Here is a 21,060-nt window from a genome sequence, read left to right as displayed (position 1 = left end):
TTTATTTTATTAATTACACAGAATAAATTTTCATATTATTTCTATTCAAATACAACTGCAGGATGTTGTAATTTATAATCATTATCAACAAGATATATTATATGAAACAATAACAAATTGTAGGAATTTTATTAATTTAATTACAAAAGTTGTATTGTATTTTATACTATACATAAACCTACTGAGGTATAATGACGTATATTAATTTTGCTGTTTATTTGATTCATTTATACGGTTATTTTATTCCTCACATTGTATAAAATAATTATTTCGGTAGGTAATGAATGACATAATAATATTTATTTAGTCATTTGTATAATTTACCTGTTATATAAAATTGCCATATATTATTACTATTCAAATACAACTGCAAGTTAGCATAATATATAATGATCTAGCTATATAATTATTTGTAGTTATTCGAATAATTTAATACCAACAATTGTGTTTTATTTTATGATTAAACTATAATATAATATAGTAAAATAAAAATGAAAAGTTTTATATTAATTATAACAATTATTATTGTTCTTCAAAATGTATGGGTCACAATAAACGCAGAGACATTAAATACTTCTGGTAAATAAATATAGTTATATACTTCAATATAATATATATAATCAAATAAATTATTCACTTAGGTATATACCTATCAGTGAAAATCTATACAATTATTAAATTTAACTTATGTTGTGTTACACTGCATACCACACAGTTTGGTCGTGAACTGCATTTATATATGTGACATCAATAAACCCAATATTATCTACTAAAGTTATAACTTTGCCAATTATGGGCGTCATGAGTTTGGGCGAATTACCTTTTTTACCCACATAATAAAAGTTATGTGTTTGGGCGAGTTTCTTATAATGTGTATGAGCGAGTATGATTCAATATAAAAGAAAACATTGTATTTTTGTAAAGATTAAGATAAAAATATTAATATATAAAATCTATATAGGGAATTTCATCAATCTAAATACGTCGGCACATTATTTCAATTTTTAATTACACACACAAAATAAAACAATCCACACATTAACATTTTAAAAAGTTGCCTAAATAATTAGAAAATATTTTAGTTATATTCTTTGGCCAAGAAGCTAATAATATTTTTGAAAATATTTTATAAAAACATTTACAAAACATTTTAATCATATATTTTCAAAAAAACATTTTTACGGAAACTTTATAAAAGTATTAAAAGTATTTATAAAATAGTGGCACTCCACTGTATATGTTACTACCATTATAAAGTATTCTTTGAATTGCATTAAAATAACTTAAATCGTTATTATACGCGTGAATATTCAAGTTCGTAAAAGTTTCAGATGCTCATAAAAATGATTAGTGGAATCACACTCAACATAACGCTCAACTTTTTCTTTTCATTCCAGTATTATTAACAACTTATTTAAAAATGTATGAAAAATCGAAATTTTCAAATGTCAATAAATACTTAGCTCAAAACTGATATTACGTGGCCTATACCTATATATATATATATATATATGTACTAGTATTTCAGATAACCTATAGGCTATAGAAAATGCTTAGGACGCTTAGGTATATATATATATATATATATATATAAACATTTGATAAGTATTCAAGTATCTTAAACAGTAGTTTAAGCAAATAAACTTATGGTTATTTTCTTTAGTAAGTGTTTAAAGATTAAAATGCAACATTTTTTAAATTATTTCACATACTTTTTCTTGTTTCTATAAGTAGCAATCTTAGATTTAATATTAATATTTAATAGTGTACCTATAAATTTGTGTCTATCATTATATAATGTAACTCTTTACCTCCATCACAAGCATATGCTTAAGGGAGGTAGATAATTTATTGTAAAATTTAATCTTAATGTTTTAATTTACTTGTATTATAAGTGTTTTCTTTACAATAAAAAATCAAAAAAAAAAAAAAAATCTATACGGTTATTTGTTTTTGAATTAAGACAAAATAACATAATCGATTTGGTCAAAAATTAGTTATGCGTTAAAATTGGGTATATATACATAGGCGTAACTAGGAGGGGACTTTGGTGTCTAACCCGCCCCCCCTTGAAACAAATTTTAGCCCCCCTGTCAAAATGTCTAGTCCCACCAACGGTAGGTTCATTTTTCAAATTTAATTTTAAATATCGTTTTTTTTTTTATTAATATCTTGGAAAAATATTTATTTTTTTTGGTTATCAAATTGTTGTGTAAACTGTAATGGCCCTGTGTAGGACGTAATAAGACGTAATACGTATCATGTATTCATGTCGTGTAGTTTTAACTACATAAATACTACTTAGAAGTTAGAAGTTGTCAACAAACTAAACAGTAAACATAAAAATAGTCGTCAAAGAATGGTGATAAACGTCAATCGCTGTGCCTGCGAGCCGCATATAAGGGTTTTTTGCTAAAAATAGAATCAGTTATCAGATTATATATTATTATCTTCGTCATTCTCCAAGTACACTGTACGGCGGTTGTGTGTTTATGTCTGATAATTGGTACTCGAGTCTACGTCGTTATTATTTTTCTTGATTAAAACGGTATGGTGACAGCTTTTCATCGAAATCCGTGTTTAGTTTAAATAATTAATCTTGTTCATCACGGGTTTTACGCGCTTGTTGTTGTTTTCCTCACTTGGTGGTAGTAACCTACTTAGTCATGTCGAAAAAAAACGATATTTTTAACATTTTTAAAATGAAACCACGGGAATCAACTCCAAGCATTGTGAATCCACATGGTAAGACACAATTTGTTTATTAATATAATAATAATTTATAAGTTAGGTAATAGTTATAAGTTTTAATTTTCTATACTATCGCCTAATAGATACTTCTAGTGATCTGATGGGTCCTAAAGATTTGGGAAGTATAGAAACTGGTCCATTTCAGCCAAAACTTCAAGTAAGGAAATATTTTACTTTTTGTATTCATTTAAGTATATAGGGAATGATAAGTGTATTATAATTTATTGTGATGTTAATAAATTTTAAAATACCCATACTTTAACTCTGAGTCATTTATAAGTCATTTTCACTATAGACATATCCAAAAAAGTTGTATGGTTCCCAAAATCGTGGAATTTCTGCATCATACTTTGCTGAATATAATTGGTTGGAATATAGCTTAGAAACTGCAGATTCAGTGTATTGCTTTCCTTGTCGGATTTTTAGTACTACACCTTCAGAAGAAACATTTACCTCAAAAGGTTTTAATAACTGGAAAAAAGTAAATTAAAATATACATAGGTAATATTTTATATTATTTTTGTATTAAATTATTTTACCGCTTAGTGGGTCTAAAGGTATTGCCAAAGGTTCAAAATCAAAATTGCAACTACACTCATCTACTATCTACCATATAAATTGTATGACAAAATGGTCTATGCGTAAACTAGCAGATCAGTCTGGTTCTATACATACTTCATTGTATAATGCCCACTGTGAAGTAGTAGTTAAAAATCAAAACTATATTAAAGGTCTCATCGATATTTTATTATTTCTTGCACGCCAAGGTCTAGCGTTTAGAGGCCACAATGAAAGCGATACTTCACTAAACCAAGGTATAACTATTAACTAACTTATTGTACATCAATAATATAGAATAGTTGTGTTATTCTCATCTAATTTTAATTTTGATATTCAAGGAAACTTTAAAGAGATGTGTAAGCCTCTTTCTGACTATAATTCTAACTTCAATGATATGTTTAGTCATGAAATAATCAATTATACTAGTCCTAAGATACAAAATGAGCTAATTGAGATCTGTGCTGACAATTTATTGAATATTATAGTTGATGAAGTTAATGAAGTATCTTTTTTTTCAATTATGTGCGATGAAGCCAAGTAATTGGTTCTTAAACACTAAAGTTAAAACTAGGTATTAAAATCTTATTTTCATTAATACCTATTTAATGACTGTTTAGGTGTCATAAACAAGAGTATATGTCAATTTGTATAAGATATGTTAAAGACTTCATTACTTATGAGTGTTTTTTTAGGTTTTGTGGATGTTTCTACTAATCAAAATGCTGATTCTCTTTCATCAGCTATTATTTTATTTTAAAAAAAAATTACCTTAGACAAAATACCAATTATTGCACAAAGCTATGATGGAGCAAGTGTTATGTCAGGTACTAGAGGTGGTGTACAGAAGAAGCTAAAAGATTATTATCCATATGCTGTGTATATACATTGTATGGCACATAAACTTAACTTGGTTATACTAGATATGTGTAAAAACATAATGGTTAGTTATTTTACTTTTATTTTTATTGAAATTTATATTTATTTAGTTGTATTCAACAATAAAATTACCATATTTTAAAATTTAATACATTGTAAATTGTACCTAATACCTTTTATATTTAGCAATCTTAAACTGTATTCAATGCATTAGAGCCTATCTATGTACACTTCTCGCAACCTTCAAATAATACAAAACTGCAAGACATACAAAAGAATTTGAATATGAAAAAAATTGCACTTACTGCTATTAGTGATACAAGATGGGTATGTCATTATAAGAATAGTAAATCAGTTATTGAAAATTTTAAATTTATTGCAATTGTTTTACAAAATTAAGTTGATGAAAATAATGATAGGGATATTTCCAGAGCTATTGGTTGGTATATTAATTATTAAATACATTTTAAGAGACAATAACACTCATAAGTAATATTTTATAATTTTTGTAGGAATTTTAGCAATGATACAAAATGGTTCCTTTATTGTTCATCTTCATATTATAAATTATGTATTGGGTATCACCAATATTTTAAGCAATAAATTGCAAAATACAAATGGGACATTAGGTGAAGCCGCTTGTCTAATTAATGGAATTATAAATACATTTGAAAATAGTAGAAATTCAGATTCATACTCAGATGTTTGGAATGCAATAGTCACATTTTCTCTTGAAAATAATATAGATTTGGAAATGCCTTCGACAATAGCTTCATGTGAGTATTTTCAATACCTACTTTATAAAGTAAATATGATACCTAATGTTAAACAGAAACAAAATTATGAAACTTAATTTTGTTTTTAGTATCAAAAAGAAAAATACAAGAGCCTGCAGCATTAAAGGATTTTCATGTTACAACAGCCACTGGTGCAGACGATGAAGGTATTCAATATGAAGATAATGCCAAAGAATATTGGAAAAAACATGTTTTCTATCCTGTGATTGATAATATTGTAGTTTACATGAAACACAGATTTTTACCAGAAAGTCTTAAACTGGCCATATAAATTGATAACTTCATAAATTTAGACTATAAACAAAGTGAAATTTTTTTAAACCAGTATAAGGTAAATTATTGTAGCCATGTACCTAAGTAATACTATTCATTAATATTATAATTAGTCAGATTTTGTTTTCTTATGTTTTCAGGCTTTATTAAATATTGTTAAAAAAAATTTGTTGTGATACTCAATTGGAAAAGATTATTAACAGTCATCAGGAACAATTAAAGCAGTTAAAGGGTATCATGGAAAAATCTGTTTTCCCAAATTTATACAAAATGCTACATTTAGTGCTTTCAATTCCAATAAGTTCTACATCTTGTGAAAGAACATTCTCAGCGATGCGTCGAATAAACATTTACATAAGGTCAACCATGCTACCAAATCGATTTTCAAAGTTATCTATCATAGCAATTGAGAGAGATTTGTCAAGCGTTCTAAACAAAGAAGACATTTTAAATAAATTTGCCAATACTGAGCGGAGGCTTAAGCTGAAATAGTTATCTTTAAAATGTCTTTAAAGTTCACTTACGTTTTAAGAATTATCTTGTATCTAAAACAATACTTACCAATATGTTATAATTGTAATGTTTACCTACCTCAATACCACTTTTTTATTATTTGTTTTATACATGCCATACACACTACAAAATGTTAAGTAAATAATAATAAAATAATATTTTAATTTAATAATTAATGTTATTTGAGGAACGAGTATAGGGGGTGTAGGGGGCGGAGCTCCCCACATTTGTTTTTTATCTTAAATATGTTAGGGCTGAAGCCCCCCCCCCCCCTATCTTTAAGGTCTAGTTACGCCTATGAAAGGGGGTTAAATACCGATCGTCTGCCGTCAATTATGTATACAATAATAAGCGACAGTGGACAAAATGCGAATCATGTTATATGTATAATCATTAAACATTTATACCTAAAACAACTGTACTGTATAATAAATACAATATATATAATAGCTGTGTAGGTACGGTATGCGTGTTCGTTGTCCACATTGGTTTTTTATATTAAATATGTTAGGGCTTAAGCCCCCCCCCCCCCCTATCTTTAAGGTCTAGTTACGCCTATGTATATATATTATAATAAATGGTAATATGAATTAATTATTATTTTTATTTTTCAGTGCTTGGAATAGCACCATGTATGTATTCAGGTGATTTTGATAAACACGGAACATTCTGTCCATATGATCCCATGCCATTAAATTGGATACCAAAAGAGTGTACATCATTCGTATTTGATGGCCTAATTTGTGATTCTAGTTTCACTTTTAGTTTTTCTAAAAAAGATGAAAGTAAGTAAAAATTATTATTGAAAACGGCCAACGGGGGACACTGGGACAGATATACAGGTAGCAGTCAAACATTTATTAGTTGATTACATTGTTTCTCAACCAGAGGTCCGCGAAGGTATTGGGGGTCCCCGGAAAAAGTGAAATTAGTAGTATTTAATTGAAATTACTTGTTATTTATGAAATATTGTAAATGTTGTAAATCGGGTTTTCGTAATATATAGTATAAGTGTTTATAATAGGTATAGTAAGATTATAATATATCATTATAGGCCATGTGCAGTAGGAACACATACACTAGATTTTATCTGATCAGGTAACGTGGCGTCATTGGCGGAGCCCCCTTTGCCCCCTCCCACCACTGATTCCGCCAACTGTGTGGCGTTGCTCGTCATAATTACATACCATTTTAATCTTAAATTCAGATAAAACTACCACTGCAGTTTGTTTGATATTATTGGAGTACATACACTCCAATAATTAAGCAGTCGCTTGCTTTCAAAGTTTCCGTGTCTCACATAACGTACATAAATGTACAGTGGTTTCATATTTGTAGTACTATTTATTTCTTACATTTTTACAATTTTTGACCATGGATTATTGGTTAAAAACTAGTAAAGCGTCAGTAAAAAGAAAACTAATGAATCAACTGATCCTATTCACACTAAAGACCCGCCGTCATCAATTACTAATATATTGCCACAGAAAATCTTAAGAAGTCACCACAGTGATACTAAACTTCTAATGCCAGGAAAGATTAGGAAATATTCTAAAGAATATTTGTGCCATAGGTTTTCATCCATTACGATTGATCATTTCGCTAAATCTGAATGTGTTTGAGGAGAAATCTGAAATACTAGCTAATAGCAGTATTATCAAAGCTGGGCAGTAACTAGTTAAAAAGTTAAAAGTTAAGTTAATAGTTACTTTTTTTGATAACTTAACTTAACTAGTTAAAAAAAATAGAATGTAGAAAATAACTTAGTTAATTATTATGATTTATGAACTGTATATTATTTGCATTGATATTTCTGAGAACCGTCAGGATTAATTAAGTAATTTTGTAATTTTGAACACTTCTATAAATTCTAATAGTTTGATTGCTACTTTTAATAAACTGATGAGATTAGGACTGTGAAAATATTTATGAAGTAACATTTTAATATTTTATATTTTAATGTGAACTGTAAATATTTTGTTTTTTATATCAATGTTTTAAACATTTTCCTTCAAATTCAAAAAAGAAACATTTAGATTAGACAACATTTAAAACTGAAAATAATTATTAATTTCACAAGTTTGCTTTATAGCAGAATTAGCAGCAGTAGATTAATTTATATTTTTGAGTAGAATATGATTAAATAGGTACTATATTCTATTCTATATTTCTAATTTTATTTTAATGGAAACAAATGGAAAAAAATCATATTTCAAGATTCAAATACTATTTAAATTATACTGCAAATATATAATTTTGTTCTGTATGTAATGTACAGCTACAATAATAATCTAAAACAGTTGTATAATTTATAAAATAATATAATCTGTGAAAAAAATCATATTTCAAGATTCAAATACTATTTAAATTATACTGCAAATATATAATTTTGTTCTGTATGTAATGTACAGCTACAACAATAATCTAAAACAGTTGTATAATTTATAAAATAATATAATCTGTGCATTTGTTATTAATTTATATTACTTTATACCAAAACTATTTTCCTTGACATTTGGTGGTCCGTAAAGTATTGGTGAGTGCAAAGTGGTCAAGGGGTACGTGAATGAAAAAAGGTTGAGAAACGCTGGCTTATTACATACAATATTACGAAAGCAAAGTAAGCTTTATTCTGTATAATTTGGCATATGATTAGCCAGTGGGACAAAGATAGCATTTTGCCATCATCTTATTTTTAAACACCTACTGGGCCACTGTCATTGGCTGGCATGATTATGATTGCATCCCTCCAGAAGAAAAATAATTTTAAATATAAAAGTTTATGTGATTTATATAGTTTAATATTTTTCTTACTTGTATTAAAATACGTACAAATAATAAAACGGGAGAGAAATATTAAATAACGGCAGTCAATTAAGCTATGTCGGAAATTCAGTGAAACAAGAATGGCCAAAAGAATTGGCTACATTGTAAAAAACAAACACCACGAGAAGAACAAACTTTAAATTTTTTCTAAAAGGGACATTAAAACGATTACTTACCTACTCTTGTCCAGTGCCGGATTTAGCGGGGGCACAGGGGGTGCATTGCACCGGGGCCTCAGGTTGAAGTCCTAAATTTTCTGACTTTTTATAACTTTTTATTATAAAACGAACAAACTTTATTATTTTAAGATGTTATTGACAAGTGACAATCATTTATTTTGGACGGTTTGAATTTTAGATAATACTATTTATCATTGTTATTGTTTGTTATACATATTTATTTGTATACACATTAATTATAGTATGCATCGTATATTATTTTCGTATAATCGTACTATTTATATTTTAATCTCAGAGGCTCGCGAAGTCGCGTTAGTGCAGTATCATGATGGACAAACTAATAATATAACCGTAGTTATATTTATTTATTGTTTAATATAAATGGATTATGATTTACGGACATGCCTTATTGGTACAGTGTTATTGGTTTTGGATATGTTATTTTGTACTTTTGTCAGTTTTATTTTTTACGTACCTAGGTACTCAATTATATTAATTTTTCATTTGATTATTATAAATATAAATTAGGTACCTACCTACACTATCTTTTATTGACCTTTTGAAAAAAAAACATGTTCAACAGACAATTTGAAAGTGGTGCATCTAAAAGACAGCGAAAAATGTTCAAAACAATAAATTAAAAAATTATAAAGAACAATTGATGAATAATTTTGTATTCTATACAGGTAACTGAGGTACCTGACTCATATTTGTGTCCTTTCATTTTAGGACAATATAGAGAATATACAGCCATTATCATATTAATGATATTTTTTCTTAAGGGTCCCAGTGCCAGTTTTTCAAATTTTCCACAATTCTATAAATATTTTTATATTTTAGTTGCCACCTCAATTATAAGACTTTTACACTAATCTGATACCCAATACCTGTTTAGGGGGAGGGGGGTTGATAAGATGTATTATATCGAAAAAAATTACTTTACGGGAATAGCTCTAAAGCTTTGTAGAATTGCCGGCTTTTGATAACTGTATTTTTATCTGAAAGAAGAAGAATTCCTACAACCCGCAAAGATCTCTGATTTTGTATTTTATTTCAAATAATTGTATAAAAAATTTGTAAAAAAAATGGTTTTTATCCTGTATTTTTTTGACATAATAAAAAGTTTGAGAGTAAAATATTGAAAAACTGAGATTGATGCGGACTGTTGAATATTTCCCTCTAGGAATTAAAAAAAAATTATGAAATTTGGTTGGTTCTACAAGGCGTTATCGTTATTCCCACAGAGTGAATTTTTGAGGACAAAATGGCATCGGCGCCGGGCGCCTTAATTTATATTATACTATAGCATAGAAGCATACATTGATGATTAATACATCATATCTAAGCATGATATAATATAGGTATGAGAACATGTCGAGAAAATTTGTTTTTAAGGGGCCTCTAATTGGTAGTTGCCGGGGCGGCCTCCTGAGACTTAGATCCGGCACTGCTCTTGTCTAGTAAAAACTGAAATTACGCCACTCTATAGTGTAAACTTAATAATCAGTATTGTAAAAAAAAATTTTAAAATTAAAAAGGTGTGCAAGTGAATGTCACTCTGCTGTACAGTAGGTTACAAGTGGGTCACTATAAAGGGTGTTAAATTTTAATTCAATAATATGATATCATTGTATAAGAAAAACGATTCTGAGCGGAGACGGTTTGTCAGTATGGGTATTTTATATTATTTTATTATTTATTATGACCTGAAAGTTAAATTGATATTATAATATCATACCTTTTATTCGTTTCTATGATCATAACAACGCGTTAGAAATAAAAATCTCATATTTGTATATGTACTTTTAATATTTTTCAACTGCCATTGTAACAATATATCAGGAGCCTTGCATTAATTTTTCACGCTTTTTTACCCAACTTAATGCAATTTTATTCATATTTATAGAAAATAAAACTAAAAAATTGAAAACTGACAATGTCCGTAAACAGCTCAAAAAGAGTCAAATTATTTTCAAAATTGTATGGTGTATAGAAAATGCTATTATAAACATTCAGTGAAATCTACAGTCATACGTTTTTTAATTACAACAAAATAAGACAATCGTTACATAAGAAATAGAGTGAATATCAAATGTTATAAAAATATGAATTTCAAACGCTCATATAAATTTAATTTGACTTTCTTGTAGACATTTTTTTTTTTTAATAAAGGTAGACAAACTTATGGATAATCTTGTATTACATATTAAAATCTTGAAAAAGAAAAAAAGGTGGGTAAGTGGATGTCGCTCTGCTGTACAGTAGGTTACAAGTGGGTCACTGTAATGGATGGTGTTAAATTTGAATTCAATGATATAATATCATTGTATAAGAAAAACGATTCTGTGCAAAAACAGTCAGTCAGCCTATGATATTACCAATATTTGATGATATTATTGTGAATAAAGTAATTTATATATAACCTATTTAGGTGGAGCCTAAGAGCCTTGTTTTCAATTTTCAATCCTTAGCTATAAAAGTTGAACATTTTATAAATTTTTAACTATAAAATAATTATTAAATTATAAATTTGATAAATTTTGTCAAAATTTGAACTTTAAATCCTTATAAAAAAAAATTGTGCCTATGTATTTTTAATATTTTTCAACTGCTATTAGAACGATATATCAGGAGCCTTATATTAAATTTTCACGCTTTTTTACCCAACAAATAATATTGATATTTATAGAAAAAAATTAAAAACTGACAATGTCCGTAAACAGCTCAAAAAGAGTCAAATTATTTTCAAAATTTTATCGTGTATAGAAAATGCTAATACAAACATTCAGTGAAATTTTCAAGTATCTACAGTCATACGTTTTTAATTACAACAAAATAAGAAAATCGTTACATGAGAAATTGAGTGAATATCAAATGTTGTAAAAATATAAATTTCAGGCGCTCATAAAAATTTAATTTAAGTTTCTTGTAGATATTTTTTTTTGATAAAGGTAGACAAACTTATGAGTAATCTTATATTACATTTTCAAATCTTAGATTTAAAAAGAAAAATTTTAATGAATTCTCAACTCAAAATAGTTTGCTAATTTCCTAATGCCTGATTGGTAATAATCATAAATACTTTTTTTGCTACAAATTAATATACATTTTATATTACAGAGAACGTGAAAGCTCTTGGGTCTTCTGATAAGCCGTTGTATTTATATTATGGTTATGAAACCCCAAAAGCTTGGATAGAAGCAATGAATGGTACAAATACAACAAATGAAGCAGAACAATTAAAAACTTTTTTAAGTGGTTTTAATGTAGCAGGATTAATACTAAAGAATTTAAACTACGATTATAATAGTGTAAGTACCAACCTGTTTAGGCTATAATTAAACAGTATTTTTATCACATTTGAATATAATCATTAATGAACCATTTTATGTTAAACGTTTTTAGATAGTTCCCTAACCTAACCTAACCTATTACCTAGATAACAACTGGAGTCTCCATTAAAGTAACAGATTGAACATAAAATGTAACCTATTGGCTATTGATAAGTTAAATTTAAATTTAAAAAAATTAATACTTCAAGTATTAATAGTGGATGGCTTTATTTTAAACCACGATTCGTTATTATGGTATTTTGATTAAATTATTCTAAATACCTACTTTTAAATATATTTAGAATACCTACGGCACTCAACACTTTTGGGAAACTGTATTTTAAAAGCATCCGGAATACTATACTATAATAAACTATATAATATATAATATGTAGACTTGGGTAGTATTCCTATGGTTATGGTCGAATTACACTTATTTTAGTCGAACTGCACTTGGTCTCAAAAAAGGTATTACAACAAAAATATCATGTACTTGAAGGGGTTAAAAGTTTATAAAACACTAATTTCCCTTCCCACTTCCAGGCTTAGGACTGACAATGATTTTAATCATTGGCGTAGTTAAAAATGATTGTTTCATACATATCATATTGTCCATTATGTTAGTATAATATTATTTAATATACATAATATATTAAATCATCAAATACTATTATTGTCATTATTATAACTTTTTTTTTTTAACTAATTTTGATAATTTTTGTAGTAATAATATATTTATATAATTTTTTATTCTTTTTTTAAGTTGTCAAATATTATTCATTATTTTCACTTTTTAAATTGTCAAATATTATTATAATAATAAATGTGAACGTCCATAATATAGTGACCTTAAATTTTAACTCCTTTTTTTTTGAACCAAATGCAGTTCGACCATTACCTTTTTTGAACCCAAGTACAATACGACTATTTCTTTTTAGGTAATAAGTGCAATTTGATTATCCATTTATCCCGATATATATAACACTTACATTTAATACTCAGGTAGGCCAAATAATAAATTAAGCACAAGCCGCAAACGTCCCGAGTCCCAACCGCATCAGTATTACCTACTTACTTAAAAAAAAATGAATATTAAATAATACATATATGTACACAGTAGTGTATAATATTATAGGATTTAATATCAGTGGGTGGGAAGGGGGTACAGAAACCATTGTCCACTACTCGGGATTACCCACAGTATAATTATTAATGATAATTCTACTTACATACACTTTTATTTTCTTGGTGTGGGCTGGGGGGTACTGTATACGCATTAGTGCATTACGCAACTGTATGTAGTTAACAATGACATTTTTTTCTTCAGTTATGCTCAGTGGACAGTGATAGATAAGTAAGCATAGGCGAAGCAATGTAGTTAGGTTGATAGCTAACTAAATGTAGTTAGGAAATTTGATTGAAACTAATAAATATTAAATACATTTTTTTTCTCAGAATTTAGATTATCATTTTGATGAATGTTTTTACGACAATTTCAAACAGTACGTTACAACAATGACAACAATAAATTCCAATTTGAGTATTGGATTATATGTTAATGCGAGCAACATGATATTTTATAGTAATAACCAAGTGTCTCCAGATTGTAAGTGGATAAGTTTACATATTATATTATTATAATATAAACAAATTCAATAAAAATGTATGGTTTACGGTTTATTAGAAATAGGAATTAAATGGTGTTATTTAAATTTGCATCAAATAAGTACAGACTAATTATCCATGTACTATAGACAATGTCTCTACAAATTGTTTTATGTATATGAAACTGTAAATATTATAGATCTTAGATTAATTTAAATGTTATCTAACATTATTATTATATTGAATAAATAGAAATAGAATTAGTAATAAAATACAAAACTTAATTACACAATAGAAAATGTTGTCATAAAAATATAGGTACCCATGAATATTAACCTAGTGGTTAGGCTAGTAGACTTTTGGCTTCTACCGTTCGATGTTTATCTGCAAACCTACAATGAATAATGATGAATATTAGGGTGGTCCTTATTTTTTCAATGTGATTTTTTTAATACAGTACCCCCCCCCCCTAATTTGCTAAGTTATATGAATAAGTCATTTGGGTAAAATTTGGAAGATCTCACTCAACCCCTTCTGGTGCCGCATTAGGGTTGAAATATGGAAAAAGAGGGTAGTTTTTTGTTTTTTTTATTTAATTCAGAATGTATAGTATTTAGCGAAAATATGTAAAGAACTAAATAATAGAGTTTAACATTATATATAAAAAAGCATATTACATAAATTCTCGTAAGTCCATTTATTTTTAAGAAAACTCATTAATTTACAAAATATTGTATATATTTAACGAAATTGGATTTTTTTGGTTTTTAAATATGTACAACGTACGGTTGGATATATGACAAAATATGTTGAGTAACAATTATACAGAATTAAATAATATAAAAAAACATTACAGCTAAAAAAGTCTTAAGATTCTGTAATATACGTTTTGGTTTTATTTACTTGATTTTCGTGTAATTTTTACAACATAAAAATAGAATTACCAATATGAATTTTTTTCATCAAATTGTAGGTATAATTAATTAATGACACCTAAAATGGTTTCTTTAGAGTGTGTCTGTCACTTTGCGGGTATTTTTTCCGGTAGTCTTGAACAGAATAGAAAATATAATAACATTTTTAAGTTTAATTTATTTTGAAAATAGTAAAATATATTACCTGTAAAACAAGTTGTTTTAGCTCTTTGTTTTTTGTAAATTTCTTGTTATATTCTTCAACGAGCTTGACTCCCCTCTCAGCTGTGTCATTTACGGCTTTAAGTGAGTTTATGATTTGTTTTCCTATTTTGTAGTCCTCGTGATTATTCCAATTGGCCGGGTCAATAGTTAAAAACTGTGTGGAAATTTGAAATCTCTTGAACATTCCAATCGATTTAGAGTTTATTAAATCAATTAAAAGATCTTTTTGAATAAACTATGAAACATCTACCAATTTCAGTGCTATTTTTTTTTTCAACTCGATTTTTTCCTCATCATCGTTTATGCTTGAATCGTAGGTACTCAATATTTTCTCAGCCATTTTGAGTTTCGTACTGTTATCTACACGATCGTCAAATATCGAAAATGCAACACACTCTGGATTTAAATACCACAAATGATTTATTATTTTCTTTATAGCTACGTCTGAAATTCTTTATTTGTACAATTTATATTCTTCTAATTTTTTTAAAAATAATATATCATTAAGTGGAGCTTCAATTGCATTGGGTGACGAAAACCAAGCCTGAACGTAACATTTAACTATAAAACAACAAATATCTTTTAACGCCTTTTCTTCTTTGCTATTTAATTTAAATTGATCTTTAAATATGTATAGCTTTAAAGAATATATGGCCTTAGCCATCCATCTGGCTAAATGATATGGACCAGGCTGCCTAAAAGCAATGCCTCGAGGTGGAACACCGCCTAAAAATATGATAACGAGTTCTAAAAACTCTTGGTAATCATCTCGAGGAAGATTTTCAGTAATTTTTTTTTTCGCATATAAAATAATTTCGTCAGCGTCATTTTTTAAAATATTATGAATATAGAAATCAGAAACCTATGTGGAAAATTTGCTTTTATCAATATTTTCCCACGCGTGTTGAAATCTTTAAAACAGTAATATATCTGGTCCTATCATGGGAAACAACTTAACTTCTAAAAATACACCTTGTAAAACAAGTTCAAAAATGTGATGTCGGCACGCAAAAAATAAAATTTCTCTTTCTAAACTTTGTTCTAATAGTATGCATGCCCCATTCAACCTCTAGAAACTGTAGTATCAAATACGAATGCTTGGACTTTATCTAGTTATGACCATTTTTGTAAAGTATCATACACAGCTGAAGATATTTCACATCCTGTCCCAGAAGGTATTTGCGGGACTTCAAGAAGTTGTTCAACATTCATGACTGTTGAAATAATTGGCAAACGATCAACATTATTCTTTCTGGTAAGGGCTGGAAGTATTTTTGAATCCCAATGGATCACTACATAATTTAATTTTTTTTCGTGAAATTCGGAATTAATATTTTCTGATATTTTTTGTCGATAGTCTTCACGAGACCTTTTAATTGATGTTCGGTTTATTAAACTATGAAGACAATATCGTAAATGTTTTGATAAAAATATGTGCCAACGAAAAAAATAAGATAAGATAAGACTTAGCAATATTATTCAGTGGTAACAAGGGTAACAGAAAAGTTGAATTCTAAAAATAATTATTTCCATAGCCACCGACAAATGTTTACAGTATTTTTTCGACTGATTAACTATTACATATTAAATCAAAATTGTACTGTTATCATACATCCATATATATTTATATTATATGCTTTTAAATAAACGAGAAAAATGTATATTACAATACATTGAATATTTTTATTATATAGTTTTCCATAAAAACCAATGGACTTACGAGAATTTACGTAATATGCTTTTTTATAGACAATGTTAAAACCTATCATTTAGCTCTTTACATATTTTCGTTAAATACTATACCTTCTGAATAAAATAAAAAAAAACAAAAAACTACCCTCTTTTTCCATATTTTAACCCTAATGCGGCACCAGAAGGGGTTGAGTGAGATCTTCCAAATTTTACCCAAATGACTAACTTATATAACTTAACAAATTAAGGGGGGTACCGTGTTCAATTTTCAAACAAAAATATTTGACCCATATAAATAAGGACCACCCTAATAGACATAGGCGTAAATAAGGAGCGGGGATTTAAGGGCTAAGCCCCCCCAAAATAAATATGCTGCCCCATAAAATTTCAAACGCTATTTATACCTATAGCCGCATAGACTTACACTGAGTCCTTAGTACAAGGGCACAAGGCCTATATGTTATTAAAAAATATTAATATATCTATAGGTACTATATGTCTATAATCTTTCATAATATCCAATATAACAAATTATTAGGAATATATTGAATTATAGGTATACTATTATTTATTTATTACATATAATACATATAATAGGTACTTAACACGACCAACTGCAGCCCCCTAATAGCCACTTTTTTCATCGACTGCAACCTCCTTAATCAATAAAAATAATATATTTGTTTTTTTTTTATTTTACAGGGTTACAATTTTCAGTATTAAATGATATTATGCAGTATTACATAATTGGGTTTGATAATTTTAATCCGTGTAATGAATATTTTAAAGGTGGAATTGTGCCAAATGATAATGTTTTGCAATACAACCATTCCTTGGTAAAAATATTAAGTCTAGTTAGTAGATATTTACCTAACTTCATTTTGATAATTTTTTCAGTCATCATTTGAATCCGCTCTGAGTGTTTCAACTATTGCAAAGAAAAAAATATATCTTGAATTTTTAGCGAGTCCTACAGTTAATGATACAACAACTGAAGTTCTACCCACGTGTTGTGTGACATATAAAAAAGTATACAAATAATTATTCTAAATTCTAATACATTATGTTGATATATTCAATCAATTAAAATAAATTAAATACCTAGCTGCAAACCATCTCGCTGATACTTTTCAACCTCACAATACCATTCTCCTTCCGGAAAAAATTAATATAGTTGAACAATTTCTCAACTCACCATTACAAATGTCCCTCCCACCGAAGCATATATCTCCTGCTGAAATTCGCTATATAATATCTAAACTCCCCAGGAAAAAGTCTCCTGGCTATGATCTAATAACTTCTGAAATACTCAACCAGCTTCCAAAAAAAGTTATCGTACGTCTCACCTATATCTCAATGCTCCGATTATCTTACTTCCCTATATTATGGAAGTTTTCCACTATCATACTCATTCTCAAACCAAAAAAACCACCCGACTGTCCAACATCATATAGACCTATTAGCCTGCTCCCAATACTGTCGAAAGTGTTTGAAAAAATATTATTAAAAAGAATCTTAAACATTATCGCTGACTCCAAAGTCTTACCTGACTCTCAGTTTGGTTTTCGTACCAAACACTCCACGATACATCAAATTCACCGTATAGTAGATAAAATATCATTTTCTCTAGAAGAAAAACAATATTGCACTGGGGCCTTCCTTGACGTTTCTCAAGCCTTTGACCGAGTCTGGCACGCAGGGCTTTTATTTAAGCTGAAACTCATCCTACCGTCTACCTATTATCTTATACTCAAGTCCTACCTAGTAGATCGTTTCTTCTCGGTACGTTATGGTTCATCTAATTCCTCACCAAAACCCATAAATGCAGGAGTCCCCTAGGGCGCAGTCACTGCTCCTCTGTTATTTAATATATTCGTATCTGATCAACCCACGCTGCCCACTAGCCTCATCGCTGACTTTGCCGATGACGAAGCTATTTTAACCAATAACCATGATCCATCCATTGCTTCCTCGCATATCCGAGAACACCTATCCCTCCTCGAAAAATGGTATAAGGAGTGGGGTGTGAAAATAAACGAATCTAAATCTATACAATGTACCTTCACTCTTAGGAAGGGAATATGCCCATCTATTACTTTAAATGAGCAAATCTTGCCAACCGCGCAGAGCACTCGCTATCTAGGCATAATTATTGACCAATGCCTCACATGGTCTCCTCATCTCCACAGCAAACTACTATCCTTAAACAATCGATTTCGTCTTCTCCGCTCTCTCCTAACCTCCAACCAAGCTTCTAATATATAAACTTTATCTTAAACCAATGTGGACGTACGGAATTCAATTATGGGGCTCTGCAAAAATTTCAAACACTAACCGTATCCAACGCTTCTAATCCAAAACGCTCCGAGCTATAACTAAAGCACCTTTCTACGTGTCCAACCAGACCCTACATAACGATCTCGCCATCTCACCCGTCTGTGATGTAGCTAGAACTTTTTATAAACGATTTAACTTATCTGTTAAAAATCATGATAATCCCCTAATCAAAGGACTTGCGTCGGCAAACATACCCGACAATCCTAGGAAAAGACTAAAAAGGCGGTGTTGTCGGGACCTATTAATTTAGTTATTTAGTTAACTACCTAATCTTTTTTTCTATTCATAACTTTATTGTTAACTTATTGAAATGTACATAAACAGCAGACAAAGTGTCTTCACTGGAAGGCTTCTTAAATCCGTCCTTTCCTCAAGCCACTTATTCTATTATCTATTTTACTTATTGTCCATTTTTATTGTAACAGATTGTAAATAAAAATTATAAAAATAAAAAAAAAAAAATACCTAGCTATTATATTACTAGTACCTAAATCGTTTACTGACCTCAATTAATTGCCGTCGCACCATTAGCGTCATAGGTGCAACTAGAGGCCTAAGGGGGTTTAGTCCCGCCAAAAATATTTCAAAAGCTCCTTAAAATATATCCAGAGTTTTTAGTTATTATTTATAGTTGTTTAGGAGAAATTTCACTGAGGTCTCGTTTAATGAAATAATTAAGGATAGATAGCTCACAGGTTATACTCGTAGTAGTGTACCTCTGAAAATGGGATGTGAGGGAAAGCCCGTGCGGGTATGTGTTGTCTGATTTTGCCCCGGTGACCCTGCCCCCCCCCCCAAAAAAAAAATCTCTAGTTTTGCCTATTACAGTAATTTACTGTTGATTTATGATTATACTTACCCACGTATTAGGTACATTAGGTATAAATATTTTTTTAGGTTTTTAGTTAAATTTACTTTCAACAATATTTTAATAAATACCTATAACAATTTCAGTTCTGTGAAAGTGACCATTATAATCTTTTTTGGTGTGCTGATAATTCAGATTCATTCTATAAAAAAGTAATATTTTATAAAATATTTTAATAAGAATTATTCATGTATGGATTTCAATATAATTTCTATGATTTATAGGGTAAATTTGCAAGAGAAATAAAAGCACAAGGAATCGTAACAAAGTATATTGATACAATCGACCCCACTGCAAAATGTGAATGTAATTCAGATAAGTTTATAACGTTTTCGATGATGCTCCAAGGTTTCTTATGTGAAGCCCCTATCGCGAATTGTACTAAGTTAAATAGTGTTGGTCTTACATAAATATTTGTATTTATGTATTTGTAATTTTTTAGGTTAATCAAATCTAACTATATATAATCATAATCATACAATGTGAAATTGTTAATTACATATTCTGATATTCATTAATTTTAAACTTAATTATTTAACGAATGGTTACCTTTTTTCAAATAATTAGATTTACTTATTTAAATTTATAGTTTATATAACCCTTATGAGTTACATGGGCGTCAAATGTCAATGCGTCATCCCAGGACCCAAGACCATATATGATATGTTTATTTATTATTAAATATTATAAGTATGAATATATATAATTATAGTTTATATAAGCTCAAGGCCGTCCTGAAGGCTGAAGATAAGAATAGGGAATGTCTTAACTCTTAACCATATGAAATTCCAGACCAAAATTGTTTTAAATTAATAAAAATGATGACTTATTATTTTTTTGTTATCAACAATTTCGTAGAATAATATTGTACCAATGTCATGGCAAACCAGTTTAGAGTTTGTATTGATTTTACTTGTAGTACTCTTTGGTTTCTTTTGCAGCTTCAAAACGGTGTTTGGGAGCACCATAATATTTGTGTATTTTCTATACATATTATCAAATATTTTACCACATTTAATTTGTTTCTGTTTATTATAGAAATCTTTTCATTATTTTCATGTTAGTATTCACTTTACATTTTTGTTAATAAAAAACAGAAGATACCAAAAATATCGTAAAAATTAAATAATAATAAACTATAGTGCCGTGTTATTAAGTCAATAATATTACATATAGGTATGTTGTACTGTGAGCGCAGTGGTCAGTATTTAAATACTGTCATTTGTAGATAAATCTTCGAGTTGATGGAATATAGGTTCTATCATTGATTAAATATACAATGTATATTTAATCAATGGTACTATCTAGTAT

The 21,060-nt window shown here is 28.5% G+C and overlaps 2 protein-coding genes and 1 pseudogene across 3 annotated transcripts; 2 read left to right on the top strand and 1 right to left on the bottom strand.

The window, feature by feature from the left end:
- The first annotated feature begins 403 nt into the window (after window positions 1-403).
- LOC132948713 (uncharacterized) lies at window positions 404-20,267 on the top strand. Its single transcript, XM_061019324.1, has 8 exons — window positions 404-579; window positions 6,386-6,556; window positions 11,897-12,087; window positions 13,564-13,714; window positions 17,247-17,380; window positions 17,442-17,573; window positions 19,836-19,901; window positions 19,974-20,267. Exons 1-8 carry the CDS (start codon window positions 492-494, stop codon window positions 20,157-20,159), a joined length of 1,119 nt encoding a protein of 372 aa, XP_060875307.1. The 5' UTR covers window positions 404-491; the 3' UTR covers window positions 20,160-20,267.
- LOC132948975 (uncharacterized) lies at window positions 1,685-6,320 on the top strand. Of its 2 annotated transcripts, XR_009665065.1 has the most exons (10): window positions 1,685-2,745; window positions 2,835-2,908; window positions 3,047-3,232; window positions 3,298-3,566; window positions 3,651-3,883; window positions 4,005-4,252; window positions 4,375-4,627; window positions 4,701-4,964; window positions 5,054-5,316; window positions 5,399-6,320. XR_009665065.1 is itself a non-coding variant. In XM_061019706.1 (6 exons), exons 2-5 carry the CDS (start codon window positions 4,512-4,514, stop codon window positions 5,254-5,256), a joined length of 510 nt encoding a protein of 169 aa, XP_060875689.1. In that variant the 5' UTR covers window positions 3,904-4,252; window positions 4,375-4,511; the 3' UTR covers window positions 5,257-5,316; window positions 5,399-6,320. The 2 variants fall into 2 exon arrangements, 1 of the variants encoding a protein (XP_060875689.1); XM_061019706.1 differs by lacking the exons at window positions 1,685-2,745; window positions 2,835-2,908; window positions 3,047-3,232; window positions 3,298-3,566; window positions 3,651-3,883 and having other exon boundaries at window positions 3,904-4,252; window positions 4,375-4,515; window positions 4,589-4,627.
- Window positions 14,707-15,192, bottom strand: LOC132948324 (uncharacterized; annotated as a pseudogene).
- Window positions 20,268-21,060: the final 793 nt, after the last annotated feature.

Source organism: Metopolophium dirhodum, chromosome 7, assembly GCF_019925205.1.
Source record: "Metopolophium dirhodum isolate CAU chromosome 7, ASM1992520v1, whole genome shotgun sequence".
NCBI classification, from domain to species: domain Eukaryota; kingdom Metazoa; phylum Arthropoda; class Insecta; order Hemiptera; family Aphididae; genus Metopolophium; species Metopolophium dirhodum.
Note: the sequence above shows the minus strand (reverse complement) of the source record. Positions and strands in the feature narration are given on the sequence as shown.